Source organism: Chaetura pelagica, unplaced genomic scaffold (genome assembly GCF_000747805.2).
Source record: "Chaetura pelagica isolate M959 unplaced genomic scaffold, ChaPel_1.0 scaffold123, whole genome shotgun sequence".
Lineage (NCBI taxonomy): Eukaryota > Metazoa > Chordata > Aves > Apodiformes > Apodidae > Chaetura > Chaetura pelagica.
Genome location: NW_009953295.1, coordinates 10,796,487 through 10,820,099, shown reverse-complemented (window position 1 = coordinate 10,820,099; position 23,613 = coordinate 10,796,487). Strand labels below are relative to the sequence as shown.

The following is a 23,613-nucleotide window of genomic DNA, read 5'->3' as shown; positions in this document are numbered from 1 at the left end:
CTTTCCCCCCTGACTAGCACTGTTTTCCCAAAAGCTGTTAAAATAAAATTATACACCTTGAAAGATGTTTCTTAGGACTGAATTCTACTTTCTGTATCTCTTCCAGAAATTTCTCAGCACCCTATAATACTCTTACCAAACTGGATTGCTCTGGTTACATATGCTGAAGATTGCAGGCTCAAAATTTATTCAGAGCAAATTAGGTCATTAAACTTTGCTGTATTTTCAGATAAAAGATTGGGAAAGATACATTTTTTTAATCTGAGAACTTTTTTTTTAACTTTTGCAAAACTTATAAACCTTACTGGAAGAAGAAATTTGATTAAAGACTGGGGACATAGCACATGTGAAAAAACTTTGTGTACACCAGCCATTCAATCTTTCGAATGTCAGCTGTCTTACGCTAGGAACAGTCAACATTGCACTTTCTGATTCTATTTTTCTCAGCTGTTAAACACATTGTGCTTCATATCCATTTCTATCTCAAAAGCAGCAGCAAAGAGTATTTTTGTCACGTGAACAGAATTGCACAGACTGCAGAAACCTGACATCTATCAACCCTCTCAAGTCAAAACATCAAATGAACTATTAAATGTACATGTACAATTTTGTCAAATGAACTTAAAAATATGTGTTACAGTCTACTAAAACTAATAGCAAAACTATTTTAATAAAGTACTAGCATTTTTGATGGTGCATTTCTTCTGCCCCCAGATACAGCTTGTGTGTGAAAGGAAACGGTGTTTCTCTACAACACTCCTGAAAATACAGAGTTTCTTGTTGGATGTAGGTTTCTCAAGTTCTCTTGAAATGAAATTGTTGCTTTAGTTGCTCTCAATATGGTTATGACAGAGAAAAATGAAAACACAAACTGAAACAAGGGTAACAAAAGAACCCTGCAGCCCACCATAAATACTTAACAACACCAGCTCCACAGTAACATCCTGCTCCTGAGAACAGAGTCAGCGAAGGGTTCATTTCCAGGCTCACCCAGTCACCTGAGAGGTGCAGGTGACTTCTGCCATGCAGCCATGTCTCTCACTTTGCTGGCCATGACAGAGTGATACCAAGATGAGCCTTTTGTTCCAGCTCCACAGATCAGGCCTATAGTAACTGTCTGCTCTCTGCTAAGCACAAGGGTATAACTCTCCTTGACTTCTCCTCTGACCCCTGCCTGCACAACATGGGGAGACACGTACCTTCTATAAACCAATGAGTGGGAAGGAGCTGGCCTTTAAAAATGTGGTGCCAGTGGGATGTTTGAAATATAATCTCTTGAGACATGTTCTTCTGCCTTTGACAGATATTGTGCGTGCCAAAGTGGGAGAGAGGATTCTCCTTTCCCAATTAAACATTTAAGAGCCAACAGCATTTTGTTACTGAATGATTAAAGATAGGTATTAACTGGAAATGGCTTATTGTGTTATGTCCACGTGCTCCTTTATCAATCTTAAACAGGTAGTTACTTCACAGTAATAGCTCTAAAAGGTGCATTTCTCAGGGATGCATAACAACGTGGTATTCTCTGAAATCAGGGCAAATAGGTGGAAAATACGCTAAGATAAAACATAGTTGATCTCAACAGGCATGCATTATTTAAAGCTAACATAACCATGGCACCATAGCCTAGCCAGAGGATTGGCTGTGTTTATTCACAATACCTCAGATGGCCTAAGAAGCCAGTATAAAAAAGAAAAAGCATTGTATGTTATTCTATGTTAGACATACACAGTGCTTGAACTCGTATTTGTTTAAATGTGCACACACTTAAATGAGAAATAAATTAAAAAATAAGTTTGTTTTTTCTGCACAAAAACAAAATCACTGTCAAACAGGTTTTGTTTTTTTTCCCCCCTCAAAACAATGTAGGAAGAAATTGAAATGTAGTATCATCCTCTAGAAGGTACACCCCCTCAGTTGGAACATTACTATTATCAACTATTTTATTCTCACTTCCTAGCTGCTTATAATCACCTTTTCAGTAAATATGAACATTTGCTGAGAAGGATGGAAGCAAAGCACAGATGTCAGAGTTTCTACAGAAACATGCAGATGCTTTTGTTCAATGCCAGCTTCTTTCATCAAACACTTTTCACTCTCCTTTACTACTGAAATTCTGTTTCCTAAATAATAATAAAACAAAGCCTTTTTGATCTTCACATTTTGTTGTCTCAAGATTCTTCTGCATGGCATCTGAAATGGTGTCTGTGTGGCAAAACACTGCAGACAGCCCCTATAAACACAGCCCCCAGTATTTAAGGTAAATTCTGCAGAAGATAATCGCCTTTTAGTATATAGCATAAAAAAGTTCTCAATATCTAAAGGAAATGCTCTCTAGATCAGCTTCATAAATCCTTAAACAGCAGTAAATCATCTTCTGTCACAAAGAGATGTTCTCTTAAGAACATATAGAAAATAATCTCACAAATGCCATTGTACATTTTTAGCACTAGCATAATTTGCCTTTGACAAACCTGTATCTATAATAATTACAGATTGCATAAAGCATAAAAGACACACTATTCAAGACAGACTGGTTAGAAACACATTCTGTTGGGAGTTTTGTAGCTTCTTTGCTTATTATTGTAGTGAAGTTGCTCCTGGGATGACTTTTAAAAAAAATGTTTATTTATAAAATCTAAAGAAAAGCCAGTAGAAAGGAGAATGTGGAGATTAGATAGAGAGTATTAACAATGACAATCATTTAAATCTGTCAAATCTATATTTAGATAATCAATTAGTAAAAGTAATGCAGAAATAAATTCTGGATTCTTAAAAACTGCCATATCTTTGCTAAAAGCCAAGAAAAAGTAACTTGACATAGCAAAAAAGGCAGGAAAATAAGCATTTTTGAGAATAATCTCTACAATTAAAAGAAACAATGTGTAATCACCGTAGAAGGTGAGAAGCAATACAGCATACAGCAATGTCTAGAAATGGCAAAGAGCAGTAGGGCAAGGGGAAAATCTCACATCAGCTTGTGTGTCTGTATCTGCTCTAGTTGTCAGAACTTTTTATCATCAGTGGAGAGAAATGCACAGATCTACAGTGCAGTCCTTCTGGCCTATGTCACTCATTTAGTCCAGGGTGATGATGAACCATGTGCTAAAAGGGACAGCTTCTCCTCCCCAGTTATAAAGGGACTGGCTGACTTGCTGTCTAAAGCTAAGGAGATATATCCAAGCCAGCAGTTTGATGTGGTGAAACGGTAGTTACACTTTTATCAAAGCCTGTAATTAGATATTCAAGTACTTCAGCACAGCACCCCAGGAAGAACTTGCAACATAATTACATCAAATGAAAAGATGCCAGATTGGATCTAGTAAGCTTTTTAAAACATCAGCCCTGAAATATTCCTGATTTAGAAATTACCTGTAACATATAATCAACGTATCAGGAGAAAACAGTTTTTGAAACTGTTCACAAAATTCGCTTAGTGGAAATCACACAGGCCTGGTTCTAACTCACACTAGTGTATATTGTCACTGAGCTTCAACAACTAAGTCAATCTACACAGTATGACAAAAGGTGCTAAAAAAATTGAATTAATACACGAGGACCTTCTGTTCAGCTAAGAAAAAGACTGCCATATGCTTAAAAAACGTACGCTGTTTCAGTCTAACTGAAACAGGTTCAGAAACTTAACTTCAGGGTGGCACCATACAAGTTCAGATGTGTGACATACACCTGGGCATATTTCATCTAGATCTGTAACATTATATTTTTTTCTCACTTTAAAGAAAAAATTACATATATCTTTAAATATTTACAATACTTTGAATAAATTATATTTAAAATATAAATAAATGTAAAATATTTAAAGCATGGAAAAAACTGTATTTTGAACTTTAAAAAAAGGTAAACAAACTTTGTAGCTTTGTTATGGCACCTGATTATTTCCAATAAATTTAAAAATCACAAGGCCAGTTATATCACAGTTGATCGTAAACTTCAGCCTCTTGAGTCAGATGCATCCCTCACTCAGGGGGCTAGAGTCACTACTGTGCCAGCCCATCTAATTTAATTCAGTTTCCACACTCTCTACAGTGATGTTTATAGAAGGTAAGTCTTGAAATTACAGAAGGAACTGCTGCAACTACTTGTTACTTAATATTAAGGTAATTAACTACGCTGCTCACATACAGACAATTTGAAATTTAAAAGATGACCACCAGAAAACATGAACTAAGAGCTGCAGCTTTTGTTGCTCACTGGGAGACACCAGGAGATTCTGGGACATTGCTACATGCGGGAAGTAAAGCACAACCACGTTACACATATTAAAGATGTTCCAAAAACAACAAGAAAAAGCTATTATCTGCATTCCATCTTTTGGTCTGCATGAGCCTCCCACTGAAATAAATGGGCCACTGAAAGTCCTGTGGAGTAATTTCTAAAAGAAGCCTTAAATTTCAAGACAACAACAGAACATCAGAGCAGAACTTAATTCCAATTTTTACATTTGTCTTTGTCAAAATCAAATAAATATAGCTGAGACCATAAAGAAAAAAAAAAAGATATTTGTTCGCACACATGGACACTCTAATGCTGTTGCCTAGAAAAGTTCCCTCCTACTGTGATTTCTAAGTTACTCCTTTAGCAAAATTGGAGTCTATAAAACCCTTCCTATTCAGATCACCACATTTCCATTTGCACAAGCTGTCACTAGCAGTAATACAGCTCAGGCATGTCTACATGGCCTAGTGTTGACAAACACAAGCTCATTTTCCCTGTACACTCATTGGCTTTGAACCAGCTGCATTAGTTCAGTAGCTTGCACACAGCTTATCAACTCAAGCACAGCACTGTGTGAACACAGCTACCCAGCTTCCCAGCCAGATGTGGCTTGTGTCCAAGGAGCTCAGAGCACAGGCAAAGACTGTGGATCTGTCTAAAGCACTCTTACCATGGCAGATGGATGGAGATACACACAAACAAACTGTGTTTTGCATTTGCTCCATTTACAGCATGTGCCTGTCATCCAGAGGACAAGATACACTGAGGTCATAATAAAAAAGAAGATGGTTGTCACCACCACCACCACATAATAAAATGCAACAGCTCTTTGCTATGTATTGAAATCTGATATTATTGAAAGACACAACCATGTTGTAAACACTGGCTGTAAATGTTTTTTACAGCTCACTGCTGCATATTCGCATTCTAGTAGATGCTAAGTTTATAATTCTCTTTGCAAAGTTGAGCATTCACAGGTTCCTTTTCTAAACTGTGTCTTGATCTGCATTGTCTAGATACTACTCTAGGTTACAGAAATATAATCTTTTAGAACAACAATGTATTTTATAGACAAGCTGCACATTCCTATTCCAATGCACTTCAAAGAGAGCCTCTGCTAAAATTCAGACATTAAGGCTCTGTGATACGCTCCAACAGATAACACTCACAGCTTTCAAAGGACTTCTGTGGAGGTCATCTCTACTGGCAGGCTGGTTGTACTGGTTGTACATTCAGTGTACTGTGCCAAACACTGGTGTTCAGCTCAGTGAAACTTCCTATCCAGTCCCATCCTCTTGTTCCTTCACTACGCCTTGCAGGGAATATCACAGTTTTTCTGAGTTACTATGTCTGGAGACTCAAGCCCATTCAACCACTGCTAAGCAGAAGTGGGAGCAAAGATTTGAGCCCCACATCCTGTGATTACACTGACGATAACACTGCTTTGTCCCTTAGCTGTGTTGGCCATATATACCACTGGCAGGGACACAAAATGGATTCTAAAAACATAGCATAGGCATTATTTGATTGAATACATCGCTGCAACTTACTTTCTTTTGGATATTTTGTTGTAATAACTTGCAATTATACACACAATTTTTAGAAGATTTTATTCGCAGTACATCCAATTTGACTGGATGCCTTTCCTGAAGTGCATTCCCCTTTATCTCTTCCCACTCCCACTCCTAAATTCTAAATCACGATATAGTAATTGGCACTGTCAGATATTTTGACTGTGCTACCACTGTGATTTAGGTTTCTGACATAAAAATGTCATATTCTGGCATGAAGCAAGACTGTAAATAAAACTGTACTACAGTATATTCACTATGCATAACACCTCCTTCATCCCAAATTTCAAAACTCTTAAAAAAAAAAGAGTCCACAAGTGACTTACTTTTGCATTCAGGGGACACACAGACAGCGCACTCCTAAAAAGCTGTTCTTCTGACCTCCACTGACTGCTGCGGAGTGCACAGCGCATAACATTGATCAACAAGATTCCAAGTACTGCCACAGCAAGAATTTTCTTAAGGAAAGAGAGACAAGTTAAGAAACAAACAATTCAGTTGAAGCACTTCATCATCAACTTTAATGATTGTTTTGATGGTACCTTTTTCTTGGCTTGCTTACTCAAGAGACTAAATCCATAAGTAAACAGAATACAATATCCAATACTGGGGAGGTAGATGACTCTCTCTGCAATAACGAATCCTACTCGGAAGAACAGATTACTTGCAGGAAGAAAAGGGATGATAAGAAATCCAAGTCCCAGTGTAAGAATTCTGCAAGAAACAGATTCTGAAATCAGCCACAAATCTTAATAAAAGTATGTTTTCCACTTAACTTACAAACTTTTATTTAAACATTGTAGAAAGATGTGCATATGAAACAGGGCATTCAAAAGCAGCCTTTGAGAGCTACTAACAAAATCAGATTAAATTTCAGTGACATTTTGACACTTCATTCCATCAAGCACTTTGGAAATCCTATCTATGCTTTCCAGAAAAGCAATATTCATGCTTCTGAGCAAGAAAACAGCTCCATCACACATTGATTACATCATTCCTATTTAAAATACACAGAGAGGAAAAGTAATGGTGAAAACTACCTGTGTATTTTTGGAACTAGTAAGACAGTAACAGGGGGAAAATAGAGGTTAAAGAAGAAACTTAGTAGGTACAAATCCTCCTGCATGGCTTTTTTTCCTTGTAAATGTATCAATAGTAGGATCCATTGTGGTTAACTACTTGAAAGTTAGTAATCTGTGCTGTGCTCTTTTTACAGTCAGCAGAGAAAGACACTCCTCAAGGGCAGTTTCTCTTCCTTGTTTTGGGTATCTGTGTTACCACAAGTAATCCTCAGCGGGTAACTCTTTATGGACCATACAGAGCCTAGACAACTGAGAAAAGGTGCCTTACTTTTGCAGAGCTGACACAGGGAATAAGAACTCCAGGTCTGGGTCAGATGTTTGTTACAAAGGTCACAGGCATGGCAGTCTTCTACCCTAATTTATTACAAATAAGTCTCTATATTGTAACGCAGATGTGTCCTAGGCTGTCACTATACTTTTTGTCTTTACTTTTTACTAAAAAACTGTTCAGCAAAATAGGCATTTTTACTAGAAAGTATGACATTACTTGTAGCAAGAATTCCGCCCCTTTCCAAAATTGATTTCATCTGTGCAAATGAGTATGGGAACTGCAGAAAGGATGGCAGGTGAGATGTTAACATTTGAGGGGATGAGGAGGAAGAGATGAAAGTTAGAATACTGCAGAAAATATTCAGTACTCTGAACAGAACAATCTTGTGATTGAGCTTCTTGAAAAACTTTAAAGAACTGAGAAATTAATTATATATAAAATCCACGGGAATAGACCCTGAAAAGTTGAACAGAAACCCTTAGATAACACAGGCTAGGCTACAATGCATTTTTTTAATTCCGTTGGGTAAAGCACAAGTTGTTGCCTCAGTAGATATTACGGGTCAACGTTCTTTTAATTGTACAGCCATGACTAGCATTTCTACCTCCTTTAAAAGCACATCTCTCCCTCTTTCGTTATTAAGAGAAGATTAAAGGAGATGATGACTTGTAAGAAACAGGGGCAACAACATCCATAATTTCCCACTCTGTTCTGAGCACATATTACTTTTTACCACCTACAGTGTTAAGGATTGCAAAATGCCATTTCAGGAGAAAAATAAAGCAGCCATCCATACCTCCTCCTCCAACTCTGTTTCCCATCAGTTCAGTGTACAGTGATGGGCCCAAATTGGCTATAAATATTTATTTGAACTCTATTTGCTAGACACTGCTTCCATGAATTGTTAGAATTATCAGTAGTGGATTTAACCAAATAATACTGTACTCAATTTGGCAAGGCATTTAAAATTCATCACTGTCTCTTACCTTCTCTTATGGCTGTCTTCTGAGCACAGAGCTTGGCATATCAGACCAATTAGGCAGAACCAAAGTGCTGCTAGTGCAATTATCCTCCAGTCACTGGCGGATTTAATGAGGGGTATGCAGCCCATTGACCAATCAAAACACAACCACCAGGGACATAACAGCAACCATGCATTCAACGAATAGTAGTAATTATAGTTTATAGCCTGTCAAAACCAAAACAAACATTTATTTGATACTAAACTTAAGGGGGAACAACTTTAGTTCCTCTCTCTGTTATTATTTCCCTTAGCACAAAATATATCTTATACAATAAAGAGGCCTTAAATAATGTAAAACTAGAATTAGTTATATATCAATTTATTTTACAGCTGTGAAATGAATTTTAATTCTTTTTTTTTAAACATAGCTAGGTGGCTCTCCTATTCAGAGCAGCGAAATGCAATTCTTTGCTGTCCAACCAATCTGCACGTGTAAAAAGAATAAACCCCCTAAAAGAGGAGAAAATACCAAAATACAGCACCCACTGTCTTCACCCTTCATTCTCCATCTTCAGATAGAGCCTAAGTGCATAGACATAATGCCAAGACGTACTCCAAATGCACCAGACCAGAACTTTATGCTATTTTCTTCTAGTGTGGAAGAATAGATGAAGAGTCAAACACCGCATGTGGAAAAGGAATGAAACCCAGCAGAAGCTAAATCCTTGCACGCATAGGAAAAATAAGGAGAAAATGGATATGCACTTCAATACAGTGTGTGCTAAGTTGAATGTAAAGAATATACAAGGTATACCATTTTAAAATATTAGAGAAAATCATCACAGCAGCACAAGTGAAGGTGTCTTCTCACACATCTTGCAACTTAAACACTGCCCATTTTATAATTTCCTTGAAGCACAGAAAATTCAACTTGATGACAAAGACAAATGTTCTTTAGCTGGCCAGAAAAAAGTAACTTTGTAACTTACCCTCACCAACAGACTGTCTGCAAATGAAGCTGGGTTGTCTACTTCAGTGAAAGCTGGTGGCCCTGTACCCATAATCCTCCAGCGTATATAAAGTATACTGGCCCCTCCAGACATTAGGAGAGTTATCCTGAAAAGCAGTCCCTTTCTAAACAGCCCAGAATTCTACAGGAAAGAAAGACAAAGTAAAAAACCCTCATACTAAAAACATTATTATGTTCTCTTTCCCACCACATTCACATCTTCACACAGGTGGCTTTCTGGGCTGCAAAGACCTTGCACTTGGCCTTTATGAGGTTGGCATGGGCCCACCTCTCAAGCCTGTCAAGGTCCCTCTGGATGGCATCCCTTCCCTCTAGCATGTGTACCACACCACACAGCTTGATGTTGTCAGCAAACTTGCTGAGGGTGCACTCAATGCCACTGTCCATGTTGCTGACAAAGATGTTAAACAGCACAACACCCTAGCTGAATCTATTTATTCTCTAAAATGATTGAAAAGTTAAGTGTAATATTCAGATGGAGTTTTAATATTTGTAGTTGACAACTGCAAATCATAAAAGTAACCATAAAATATTTACCTGAATGCCTGAGCATAAAGAAGTTTGTAATGCTAATTTCATACAAATTGGCCTTTGTGCTTAAACGGTTACTTGCAACTTACACATCTCAGTAACCAAAGTCACTACAGTAATGATTATAGGAAAACCATTCCTAAAACCTGTTTGGTTTTGGAAGAGAATTGTGCTTTAAAGGAAAACCATATAGTGACAATTTACAACTGCCTTATGACAAAGTAACTACACAAAACCTCTTATCCCTGGCTTCATTTTATTTAACACTACATGCAGCTTCTTAAAGGCCAGGTTTCTCAACTCACCACAAAACCTGTTAGTAGGCAATTTTAAAACTGGGAAAAGTGTTATCATATCGTCTTTGTTGTAGAGTTAACTGAAATCTGGCATGAATCTGAAACCTGTCTCAATTCAGAATAAAAAAAATAAATCTGCAAGCAAGAGAATTTAAGATCTGCCTTTAAATAAAACCAAACAATCTTAGATACACTTCCATGGAAAGAACAGAACATATTTTTGTAGGCAGCAGGAGCTAAAATTTCTTGCTTCTATTAAAAGCAATAAAAGAAAAAGGCACATCGAATGTTTTCTTCACCCAGACAAAACTGTTCAAAAGTCACAATACAGAAGCATAATGCTTTGAGCTCTTATGCTTAAAGAGTAATCTTCCAAAAAGGTTTGACTCTGACACATTTCAGCGTGATTTGGGTTGCAGGGGAGCTTTAAACATCATCTAGTCCAACCCACCTGACCACAGCTAGGGATATCTTCCATCAGATCAGGTTGCTTAAAGCTCCGCCCTACCTGGCCTTGAACACAATCCACAACTTCCCTGGGCAACACGTTTCAGTGTCTCACCCTCACTGTAAAGAATTCATTACTGGTCAAGCACTGGAACAGGTTTCCTAGAGATGTGGTTGATGCTCCAAGTCTATCAGTGTTTAAGAGGCATTTGGACGATGCCCTCAATAACATGCTTTAACTTTCTGTCAGCCCTGAAGTGGCCAGGCAGTTGGACTAGATGATCATTATAGGTCCTTTCCCACATAAACTAATTATTCTATCCTATCCAAATCTACTCTCTTTCAGTTTAAAGCCATTGCCCCTTGTCCTGTCACTACAGGTCCTGGTAAAAAGTCTCTCCATCTTCTTATAAACCCCTTTTATATATTGAAATAAGGTCTCCCAGAGCTCTATCTTCTCCAGTCTGAACAACCCAAACTGTCTCTGCCTTTCTTCATAGGTGAGGTGCTCCAGCCAGCTGACCATTTAGTTGTGCTCCTCTGGACCCACTCTACCATGTCCACCCACCCTGAACTGGTCACAGTACTCCATGTGGGGTCTCAGAAGACTGGAGTAAGAGTGGCAGAAATGTGATTCTTTGTGACTATCAATGCCAATATATTAATGCTCTTTTAAACTCCCAAGCTAAGAACTGTCTCCATTTGGTAATTTGTATTCTGACAAAAACAGTGTAACACTTTAGTTGGATTGGCAAAGTAGACATATTTTTTTACACACTTTTTCAAACATCTGTCTCATTTGAGAATCTGAATAAATTTATCTCTCTTTACTGTGACCAAACTGTATTAAACAACCATTTCAAGCATACAGCTGCTGACCCTGGAGAACTTACTGCATCAAGCAGTCAGCTCTTCCACACTGTATTTTTAACATATTGTTGAGATAAGTGTGGAATGGATTTCACTATCAAATGTATTTCTAATGCTATCCCACTCAGTTGCTGCAAAGATGTCATAGAGATGTCATAGCACATGGCCTTACAAGGCTAACTGAAAAAAACTTTTTTTTTAAAAAATTCTCAACAACAAAACTGTCAGAAGTTGTATCTTTGTCTTTTGGTATGACTGGTTGAACGGCCAGAATGAACAATACCTCTGAGGACTCACCTCCAATGACTTGTCTTTATGTAGTAACTTTTGAATAAGCTCCAAAACATTTAGCTTGTTAATGACTAGTGCATCAAACACTGCATTCAAACCCTAAGCAACCAAGAGAAAAACAAGAGTATAAGACAGAGCAGCTAACAAAAAATGTTTGTGGTTTTTTTTTTTAATACATCAAATTCCACTTCTACCATGAGTTATTGTACAACTTAATTCTGATTCCAAACAAGTAAAGAAAAATGTTGGTAATGATGGCAGAATGGTAAATTTAGAACCTGAGCTCAGATGGGTAGAATATCCACATTACTGTAATGGGGATTCTTCTGCCACATGGAATAACTCTTTGGGGAATACTGTGTGCCAGCAAGCTAGACCCCATATGCATGGCAGTAACAGTATTCTGCTCTCCATCTTCTTTCTGAAATGTTCCATAGCATAAATGCAGCAGTCAAAAGGTAAGGCTCCTGTCAATAAGTTGGAGTTTCTTTAGGCTTTCTGCTTATTTTTTCTGTGCAGTATGGTACCTTTGGACTGTCAGGTTTCAAAAATACTAATTTTAAAGGGTAGATCATTTGTCACAAAAAACAGGCTTAGAAAGATGTAACAGAGGTACCAGGCTTGCTTTCTTGCAAATACACCAATATATACAATAGAAGCTATTTAAAAAAAAAAAAAAAAAAAGAAGAAAAGCTGTATGTGACATCAGCCACTATACATAAAACTAGAGCATATTCAGTGCTTTGCAGGACTACACATACTAACCCAAACAAGCAACCAAAATATATCCAGGTTAATTTTGTTGAGGTGAACAGCAAAATCCAACTTCAACATTTACCTTTCAGTGTTTCAGCAATCAGCAACCATGATAATCTTTGAATATTTAATCTATATCCTAATAACTTTGGAGATTACATCAATGTTCTGAAGACTAAATGGAAAAAATGACAGTAAAAATAGCTCCAGGTGAGGTAAAGAGTTAGTACACTGGGAGGCCACAAGTGTCTTTCTAACAGTCAAAGGGAGAAGAGACAAGATAGGTTAGAGAGTGGCGTCATTCCATGTAGAAATGCCACCTGGCAGTTAAAAGATTTTTGGCTCACTTGCATGGAGATAGGATGACAAGGACCCTGCTGAAAAATACATTCAGCCTACAAGCAATCTTTTAAATGTGCAATTTATCCCTTCATCCCTCTGACCCATGCCCCTCGGCACAACGATAAACATAATCATCCTAGCAATGCAGCTGCAGACAAAAAACCAGATCCAACAACAATTCTGTGTCTGCTAGCTCAAATCATCACTTCATACCACTAGAGGAAATAATCACACTATGTTTTAAGAAAACTCCTTTTGTTTTCTTCACAGACACCTTTGAAAAATACATTACTGTACAAACATCTGTCAAAAAATGACATCCCAAAGCAAGAAGTTTTCTATAATTTCTTCTTTTTGTTCCTAGGAAGAACAAGAGGTCTTAGCTGCAAAGAATTCTTCTGATTACATTGTTTTACCTATGACAGTTAATAGAAACAAATGCAATTCATAGCGAAGATATATGGCTATGTAAGAAGTAAAAGTCACAGATGTAGCATTTCAGGTGTCTGATGTGGTCACTGAAAATGAACTTTACCCAACATACTACTTCACTGAAGTAACAAAAAGCAAGAGCACAATGAACATTATCTATACCTGTTTGCATAGACAGATCCTTAAATAAAGGACAGAAGGAAGAGATTCAGTATTAGAAATGCATAAATCGTGGCCTTACGTTTAATTACACTATTCAAAAAGCAAAATGGTGGAGCTTTTAACAAAAACACTCTCCTCCAGCCACATCTTTGTCCATAACCCTTCAACAAGAGGTTTGTAGGCTTGTTATCTCAACGACTACCTTCAAAAACAAGGTGAAGGAACATGATATGCATTGAAACTAACACTGTAAATATTTTTTTATTTTGCAAGTAATTAACAGATATATGCATGCTGCTTACAAAAGACAAAATGAAGATTTCTAACAGATCAGCAGGGTCACAGTCAAGGCAGATCTATTAGAATACTGCTTTTTGTCAACATAAACTAGTTTTCTGAATGGAACAAAATGGTGTGCATACAATTAAATGCAAAGAAGATTCATCTTTGTAGGTTTTCCAATTGCACCTGATAGATGCTGAGGTAAAAATGCAGTCAATAAAAGGATTCTTACCAGTATTGTAATTCCTTGTTCTTTGCACAGCATGGCTATTGCACCTAGGATAACACTCACCAGCACCCAGAATATAGAAAAATTATGTCCTTCCTTATCTGTCAAATTAGAGCATGCCATAACGTTAGGTTTATACATTTAAAGGTAAAGTTAGAAATCTAAATTTAAATTAGAATTTAAAAAACATACAGCATTTAATCTCATAATCTTTTCTATCAGTCAAGATCTGGATACACAGACTTCTTAGCAAAGGGCACTTCCAATATGCTGGCATTTGTGCCTTTATTGCAGTCATTTTCTATTCTCAGAGACATTAGAAACCTCCTTATTTGCTAGACATTTTAGCCAGATTAATTAGAATGGCAGAAGCTCCACATAGTTTCCACAATTCATCATTCGCAAAGGTTAATTCCCAATATTTAGACACATTTATCATCCTTAGCTAGAGCTCTGTCATTACTGACCACTGTCTTCCAGGCTACCACAAGGGCAAGAAATTCTTTCTAATGGTTACACATGAGGTCTCACACAGGCAAACTGTTTTAACTGTAGTCTAATCTACAAAGGCACAATGAGCTGCTTCTCTAGGGCTGCTGCATTCAGTAAGTACCACATGTCATTTCATTAGCACTGCAATGGAATGCCATGGAGCTCAAATTTCAGCATCTGAGCAGAGAAGCAGTTAGTTCTTGCACTCAGAAAGCAGAAGCAGTTTTACAGCAGGGTAAGGAACTCTAGGGTTAAGAGATCAAGAGTAAAGAACCTTTAAAGACGGCACCATGTACTGGGTACTACAAACAGGCATTTCTGAGTTTTATATAACAGTAAGCACTACTTCAGCCAAGGCACTATCACACACACAGCACATGGGTACTTCACATAAAAATGTATCTGTCACAACCTCTACTCCACAGGTGCAAGGAACAGAGGGAATCACTCTGCTCATTCAGAGGCAGTTTCTTGATTTAAGCAACATGGGCTCTACAGGCATCACAAGAGCCAATCTTTGACTTGGCACGTGAAAAAACAAAGTTAAACTCTACCTTCACTGACTGAATCAATTTCCTACTTTCCTTGTTCTCCAGAGCAGTTATTCCCTACTGCTTAATGGAGCTTTGACCATCAGTACTTAAAACAGAACTGCAGCAATCGTCTATGGTAAGGGTAAATGGCAGAGTTAAGATAATTTCACCAGAAGTAGGAACCTACACCTAAGCTAGTATACTAGGCTTCCTTTCTAACTTGTTGAGAGAAGTGGACGTCTTCAGAAATTAAGTTACTGTGGTGGTACAGACTGTTTCCCCCACCCCTTCCCCTGCCACCAGCCATATTGCAATGTCAGGACCAGCCAACATTGTTCTTGTTGTAATTACAAGTGCAGTGGGCTGGAACAATCTGGCACTTCCCAATACTGCCTACTGATGCAGTGAGTTGAGACCATTGTGGTACCTTCTCTCCTGGGTACAAGTACAGTGAATTAGGACAATTAGGCACACCCTAACTGTACCTGCAACTCCTGTTATCTGCAAAGTGTTGTTGGGTTACTGTAATGACAAGCGTGAAAATGATCTGCTGACATTGGCCTTCTATCTCATTTTGAAGCAAACCACTTCTTTTGTGACAGAGTGCATAAGTTTTCTTAAAAATACATACAAGAACAGGTTTTGAGGTTGCTTCCAGCACTCCTTTCTTGCCTAAGTCTTAAAGCTTCAAGAGAGTGAACATTAAGATGTTTGAGACTCATCACTGCAATACCTAGTAGGCATTTGTTGTTCTCCCCCCACTCCAAATTATATCCTTACAGGTGAGGTAGGACTTAACATCAGAGCTGCAGATGTTATAAAATTGAAATAAAATCTTCTGAAGGGAAGAAGCCTTACATATCTCAACAATACCAAAGCAAAACATGGAAATACAAAATACATAATGACTAAATAAATGTTGCAAATGAAAAACAACGCAATAAGGAATTGCCATCCCACATTAATTATACAGAACAACAACTGATGGCTACAATTCACAAAGGAAGGGGCTCCAACATTTTTTCTAAGAGTATTGCAAAGAATAAAGGGAATTAATCCTAAATGCATCCTTTGAAGGAGCTCTTCAATTCTTCAGACTCTGCAGTACAACAGACTGTTCAACCATTCTTGAAAATCAGTACTGTTAGGTTGTCGGGGTTTTTTGTTTGTTTGTTTTTTCCTCTTTTTTAATGTAGAAATAAATTCTGAGACAGCGCAAAGACGGAAGGCAAAGTACAACTTGTGACTGTGTTCACAAAAATTATAGTCATTCTTAGTAAGTGTATAAGGGAGAACAGTGAACAAAGCCAATGTACTTTACTGAGTTTACTGAAGTATAACTCCTTCAACCCAGAGATTTCTTCCCAGAATCAAATACTGGCTGAAAGAAGTCAGGGCAACCAAGCACTTCTCAGAGAGCAGTACTCAGTACAGAAACACAAGCTATCTTAACATGGAAGATTGTAGGAAGTACATATACTGAGAGACTAGATGGCAATTCACAAATGCTTTGATGATTTGAAATGTAAGAGTAATAGGAAAAAAGGAACTAGGTCAAATTTTCAAGTGTAACAGCAGCACAACTCTTACCGACACAAACTCAGAAAGGTCACATCACAAAATGAGAAAATGTAAGGTATGTAAAGAACAAAACTCACAATTCCATACATTTAATAGTAAGAAGAGGTGCAGCAAGGAAGGAGTTATTCCAATACTCAGTGGGAAAGCAAATGGACAATGCCAACAAAACAGAAGAGTTCTGTGCCTTTTTGATTCATTTTTTTCACAAAGAGGTCACCTGCAATCAGATGGCAAGCACATGAGCAGAATGGAGCAAGAATAAAAAATAAACTCATGCCAACTTCTAAAGAGGAAAAGAGATGTGAAAGGATAAGCTAAACTGATTGGTCAAAATCACCTAGAAAGCAAAACAGACAAAATATTTTCTAGGTGACCCTCTAAAACAAAATGTGTGAAAGGATCTGACTGTTTGCCAAAGACATATTTTAGCCATTTATTCTGACTTGGACAGAAAAAAAAAAGAGGGCCTTCCTGATGAAAGCAAACCTGTAAACATCCCATACTTTAACTTCACAAAGGCACAAAAACACCACTGGAGACAGTTTGAAATATATATAAAAAAATATGGGCTATATGAAATTGTTAGAGAATGGGTACAAATAAGAACTGGAAAACTACACTAAGTCTAGCTCACTGGGAAAAATGTGAAGATGTATTCTGAATTGGGTCTTTCCTTCATCTGGTTTTAAGAGATAATTTAAAAAATTTGGATGATGGAATAAGGAATATGATTAGTAAGCCCAGAGGTGCTGTCAGGCTGCAAAGGCCACAAAGCATACTAAGAAGTCAGAATTTGATTGAAAAACTGCAGAAATGGACTAGCAAAAAAACCCCTAATAACTGAATCTCATTTAATGGACACACATCCGAAGCTGTGCAGAAACAGGCTTGTCTTCTTGTGAAAATCCCAATTTTCAGATGCCAGGAATATCTCAGCATGTCAAGTGTAGCCAAGTTTACATATAGGATTTCAAAGATGATAAAAATAACCAGCAAAAGATTATCAGTAGTGAGGAACCCATCAGGAGGATCTTATGGGAATGAATGTCAAAGGCCTGGACTATAGTACGGCCTTTTGAGACAATCTCCCATAAGATCCTGACAGAGAGGCTGTTGATGTACACACTGGTTGAGCAGACAGTGGGGTAGAATGAAAACTGGGTGACTGGCCATACCCAGAGGGTGATCAGTGGCACAAAGTCTAATTGGATACCAGTAACTACCAGTGTACCTCAGGGGTCAATACTGGGTTCAATCCTGTTTAACATCTTCATTAATGACCTGGATGATGGGACAGAGTGCGCCTCAGCTAGTTTGCAGATGACACCGAACTGGGAGGAGTGGCTGATATGCCAAAGGGACCTTGACAGGCTGGAGAAATGGGCTGGTAGGATCCTCATGCAGTTCAAAAAGAACTGTAAAATCCTGCACCTGTAGAGGAACAATCCCAGGCACAGAATATGCTGGGGCCACTCAACTGGAAAGTAGTTTGGCAGAAAAGCACCTGAGGGTCCTGATGGACACCAAGCTGAACAAGAGCCAGCATTGTGCCCTTGCAGGGAAGTGGAGTAATGGTATTAGATATTAGATAGAATATTGCCGGCAGGCTAAGGGAGAAGTTCCTTCTACTTCCTTCTACTCTGCACTGATGAGGCCACATCTGGAGTCTTGAATTCAGTTCTGGGCTCCCCAGGACACAAGAGCCATGGACATATTCAAGTGAGTTTAATGAATGGCCAGTAAGGTGATGAAGGGACTGGAGCATGTCTCTTCTAAGGAGAGGCTAAGACAGCTAAGACTGTTCTGCCTGGAGAAGGCTCAGAGGGATCTCATCAGGGCACACAAATACCTGAAGGGAGGGTGTAAACAGGATGGAGCCAGGGTCTTTTCAGTGGTGCTCAGTGACAGGACCAGAGGCAATAAACCGAAACACAGGACACTTCCTCCGAACATACGAGAACATTTTTTTTACTGAGAGGGTGACTAAACAGTGGCATAGGTTGCCCATATTCGTTGTGAAGCTTCCATCCTTGGAAATACTAAAAAGCAGTCTGGACATGGTCCCAGACAACTCACTCTGGGTGACCCTGCTTGAGCAGGTTAGCTCAGGTGATCTCCAGAGATCCTTTCCAAACTCAACGATTCTGTGATTCTGAGATGAAGGCAGGAGCCAGGCACACCAAGGGATTAATGCTCTGGCCTCCTGCTTTTTGCAGTCCATGGGAGAAGCAGAAGCCAGGCATGGAAAAGGGATGCTTAACATATGGGTCCTCTGCTTTTTATATTCCACTTTTCTCCTAGGTTGGCTTGTGGCCCTGAGAAGGGAGGAATCACACCCAGCACCAAGTGCCTCAAAAGCACACACTCTTCAAAACCAAACCTCAAAACTCCATTCCTTTCCTTTCTTTTGCAGCCCCATAAGGTAAATACAGAGATAGAATTCTCATATTATGAAATTTCATTGGTGATTAAACTTCAAAGAGAAAGAATTTCAATTAAGAAACGTTATCTCGTGCTTGCTTCTGGGTGAATACACGTAACGCTCCACCCCCACTGCCCCCAACTGCAGAAATCTCAGTAAACTAGGTTGGAAAAAGAGATACAAAAGACCATCATTCAGCAATGCCTTCAATATTTATTTTTTTTAAGAGTGATTTGAAAATATAAAGCACTGCATAAGTGCTAATTATTATAATGAAATACAGACATGCCAACAGAAATAATCAGGCTAACAAAGCACATTCCTCTAATACGGTGCTGCTTCCCACCAGAAAAATCTTGTGTCAGAAAATGAAACCAATCTTTCATTGGCACCTGTGCCTGGTTGAAACTGGTACACCATATTGTGAGTGGGCATTGTGCCACGCTAACAGATGGACAAAACTGTAAGCACGCCAAAGAAACAGTACTTGCTGCCTTTTTTTTTTTTTCTTAAGCTAGAAAAATACAGTGTTTCTATACAAAACCAAGAAGGGTTGCTCACATACTCCTTCTTTAGGAGTACGCAAAGTCTGAAAGGTTGAGGAGTTCAATGAAATACCTATATAAACCATAAACAAGCCAGGAGGCTTGAACATAATCCACTGGTAGAATTAACTTAAGCCTGAGATCTCCTTGTATCTCTCCAAATGTATTGCAGCTCAGGTCATTGTTTCACTTAAGAATGAAGTTAGAATAGCAAATGCCATTCATAAACATATCCAAGCCTTTCAAACTCATTACATTACCAGCTACAAAGTAAAGAGATCATCTATCCCTGAATTACATCATCTCAGACAATAAAAAATTAGCACTAATTCCAAAAAACAAAGTTTATTGTTTCTCCTCTACCCACTAAAATATTAAAATTGTTAGGTTTTTTACATACAACTATTCCCTTCTGATGTGTTTAAATATGAGCAGTAGGGCACACAGTTAAAAATCAGGACTGACACGTTTAATATCAGTATATACCTCTTGTCCAACTGCAAAATAGCAAAAAAATTCCCCATACTTAACAATCATCTCTTTCACACACGAGACAAACATTTCCAGTCTATAGGAAAATCTCTGTAACACAAACCTCCAGTATTCACATAACTCATCTCTACAGTCTACTTTGTATGATTTATTAAATTAGCAACGAGCCAATAGATGATTAATGGGCGACTATACAGAACAAAGCAAAAGAGAAACACACAACCATTTTTAGAAGTCTTAGCATATGAGCAGACAGCTCATCTGCTATTTAACATCCAGGCCAATATTATTCACATGAAGCAAACCATGAACTCATCATTTTACATCACTTGGAGATCACCAATGCAGATGGCAAACACATGCAACTGGGTCACTATCAAAGTTGAAGACGAAGGCAAAATGAATACTATGGCAGTTTTAAATCACCTTGAGAATTCCCAGAAAAGCTGCATTAAAATTCAACAAAGTTCATAACCCACAATTCCCTTCAGAACATACCTAAACAGTTGTCAGCTCTTGCTGTCTCCAAAGCCTATGCAGTGGATTTGTCCCCACAGTTGTGTTTTAAAACAGGACAGAATGAGAACAGATTATTTCCTTGCAAATATAATTGTTGTCCTTTCAAAGATGGTAACATGAAAAACTGTATATTGGAAAAAAGTATCAGAATTTTTAAGTTCATAAGACATAATTTAAGTTCATAAGCCTACATAGCATGTTAAATGCTGATACTTAAAAACTCAATGCTACAGATTCTGGTTAAAAGGAACTGTCTAACAAAAAATAATCCACCAAAACTACAAATAAACCACATCAGGCAAACAAGCTGCAGAACATCCTGAGCTTCATGAAGTCCATTGTCTTCCTCTGGAAGCTTTTCAGTCTGACACTAATATTTTTCTGATCTCCCAATTGTTTTCAGTATTACATATCCTTTCCTCTCAGTATACCCAAGTCCTCCTCAGACATTGTATAAGTCCTTATTCCCAAGCCATTCTCTTAGACATTAGATGAAAACAAGCACTAGCCAGTCTCTCTTCTACAACTTTAGTCTCCTTTATAGAAGGCCAATAATGACAACTACATCTATGCTAGTGAAAAAAAGATTTCCAGAACTCAGCTGTACACAAACCTCCCATTGCCTTGCTGCAAGAATAGTCAAACTCTTTATGAAAGACTTTGATTATCTGTCTGATAGTAGTATTAGGATGCTGCTGGTGACAGAACAGTGTATCTTACTGAGGACACAAGCATCATCAACTCAGGCTTTTTCAGTGTTCATTTTACTGACACTCAAGAGTTCATCTGTAAAAGCCAATTGTCACCAAACATGTTTTGGTAACTGTATTCAAAAGACAACACAAATACCACCCACAAATCTGAAGGCCTCAGAGTTGTACCATCTTTTAAGTACTCCAAAAGAGCCACACTACCAGGCAGCTAGTAATAACAATTTTAAAAATTGACCTTTGATAGTTCTTCTCTTGCTGCTTGTAAAGAAACTTATGATCATACATGCGACAGCCAAAATCAGAAACAAGGACACATGCAGTTGACCAAGGATTTAGGGTCATGCTTGCCTTTAACATATAAAAATCTAGCAAGGCAAAAGGAAATAGGATATTAGAACAAACTGGTATATCCAACTTTTCTGTAGTATCATCACAAAGCAGCTGTATTTGATGAGAAACATAAGCCTTACAAAATTGAATGCACAGAAGGCTTTTTGGTTGTTTTCCCCCTCTCTTTCTTACTAGCAAAGACTGTTTTGCAAAGATAAATTACCATCTTGGTCTCACGTATAGTGATGCAACATCAGCTCTTAGCTTGGACTAGAAGTATCAATGTGCACTGGTGGTATCGCAGACTTTCATAATGTTGTGGATTTGCCAGCAGAAGGAAAACATTCTGAGAGAAGAAAGGGTATTTTTATTTTGCTGCTTAGGAGATACTGTTTAAATCTGCTCTTTAAATGATAACTGCATATTTTTAAAATGCTTGCCCTTAATATTCAGAGTGAGATCAGCTTATACTTGGGATTAAGACATTTTTTGCTGCCTTAGATTCCCTCAGCCTGTGCAGAACCAAACTCAGCTAGACTCAGATAAAAAAGGTCTTTACTCTTTATTTATCCTATTATTTGTGAATGGCTAGAAGAACTCTTCATCAAAGAAGGAAATTCATACTAACAAATTGGAGGTATCCAAGGGTAAAACTTCGTATTTTCTTTAATACAACAAAGACACTGAAAAGTCATACTCTACTACAGCCACTACACCTTATTTGGTTGCCTTTTCCTAAAGCCTTTCATACATAGAACCACAGAACAGCCTAGGTTGGAAAGGGCCTCCAAAGATAATTTGGTCCAAACTTTTGTGGGAAAGAGAGCCTAGATGAAATTACCTAGCACCCTGTTCAATTGTGTCTTGAAAATCTCCAGCAATAGGGACTTTGCCACGTCTCTGGAGAGGTTGCTCCCATGATTTTTTGTTCTTTCTGTAAAAAATGTCTTTCTTATATCAAGGTGAAATCTCCCTCAGTGAAACTTGTACCCATTACCCCTTGTCCATGTGGCTCCTTGTGAAGAAAGAGCCTCCATTCTCTCTGTAGCTGCCCTTTTTTATACAGAGATGAATGTTTAAACAGATGCCTGATGGGCTGGAACAACTTCTCCTCACAAAGGAGAAAAAGTAACACCAAGGGCAGAAAGTAAAACTGATTGTGGTGGTTGGTGGGATTCAGCTAGAGATTACACAGGTACAGTGGATAACAGGACGGCCATTTAGAGGGATCATGACAAGCTGGAGAAATGAGCTGACAGAAGCCTCAAGAAAATCAGAGAGCATCACACAATAGTCCAGGCTGCAGACTGCCTAGGCAGCAGCTCTGGAGAAAAGGGTCTGGAGTTCCTGGATGACAACTTGAAGATGAGTCAGTAGTGTGCCTTTGCAGCAATGAAGAAGGTTAAATGCATGCTGGACTGTCTAGCTACAGAGTAGTAGCAGGTCAGGGAAAGTGGTTGTTCCTCTCTACTTAACTCTTATAAGGCTACATCAGGGGTACTGTGTTCAAAGTAGTATTCAACACATCAAAAACCAGGAAGATAGTTGGCAGGCTGAAGAATATAATGTAAGAAAAGAGGCTAAGGAGAACTAGTCCTTTGTCAGCCCCCTGCCACTCTTGCAAGATTTTGCAACGCACTTGGCTAAGGCCCCAAGCAATATGATCTATGACATTAACTCTGCTTTAAGCTGTTAAAGTTTCCCTTCAACCTAATTCAGTCTATGATCTACAGCAAAAGGAAGCTTGACTGTTCCATTTCAACAGCTTTCTTAGCTTCTGCTCAATTGAAGTGACAATGGAAATGCATCCTAAGATAAAACCCTACTCTTCCTAAGCTTCTACACAGTTGCATAGAGATTCTGGTACCTTTAGAAGTCCTCTGACTGGCCAACAAAAGAAGTCTGTCTCTTTCCAGTGACTACACAGAAGGAGCAGCAAGAAAATGCTTGTAAGTAAGATGCTTAAAGTGACAAAGTAGGGAAACCTCCTAAAGGTTCAGCCAGTAAAGCCTGAGAATACCACATACATAAAGGTGAAACACAGCTGGCTTATGAGGCTGGAGGTCAAGTTTGTAGGGTTACTGGTTGTGGAGACAATTTGGGATTCATCTAGAGTATTGAAGAAGCTAGTGGATGTTATGGCAGGATCCTTCTTGATCATCTACCAAAGGTCTTGGACTCTGGGGAAGTTCCT

At 38.3% G+C, this 23,613-nt stretch overlaps 1 protein-coding gene across 1 annotated transcript in view; it reads right to left on the bottom strand.

The window, feature by feature from the left end:
• Positions 1-23,613, bottom strand: part of TMTC4 (transmembrane and tetratricopeptide repeat containing 4) — a 48,533-nt gene that overhangs the window by 12,500 nt on the left and 12,420 nt on the right. Inside the window, exons 5-10 of the mRNA XM_009997939.1 lie at positions 13,796-13,893; positions 11,596-11,688; positions 9,114-9,275; positions 8,147-8,349; positions 6,350-6,521; positions 6,134-6,265 (exon numbers count right to left, since the gene is read on the bottom strand). Of these exons, the coding sequence (XP_009996241.1) occupies positions 6,134-6,265; positions 6,350-6,521; positions 8,147-8,349; positions 9,114-9,275; positions 11,596-11,688; positions 13,796-13,893 (860 nt within the window). The remainder of the gene's footprint in view (positions 1-6,133; positions 6,266-6,349; positions 6,522-8,146; positions 8,350-9,113; positions 9,276-11,595; positions 11,689-13,795; positions 13,894-23,613) is intronic.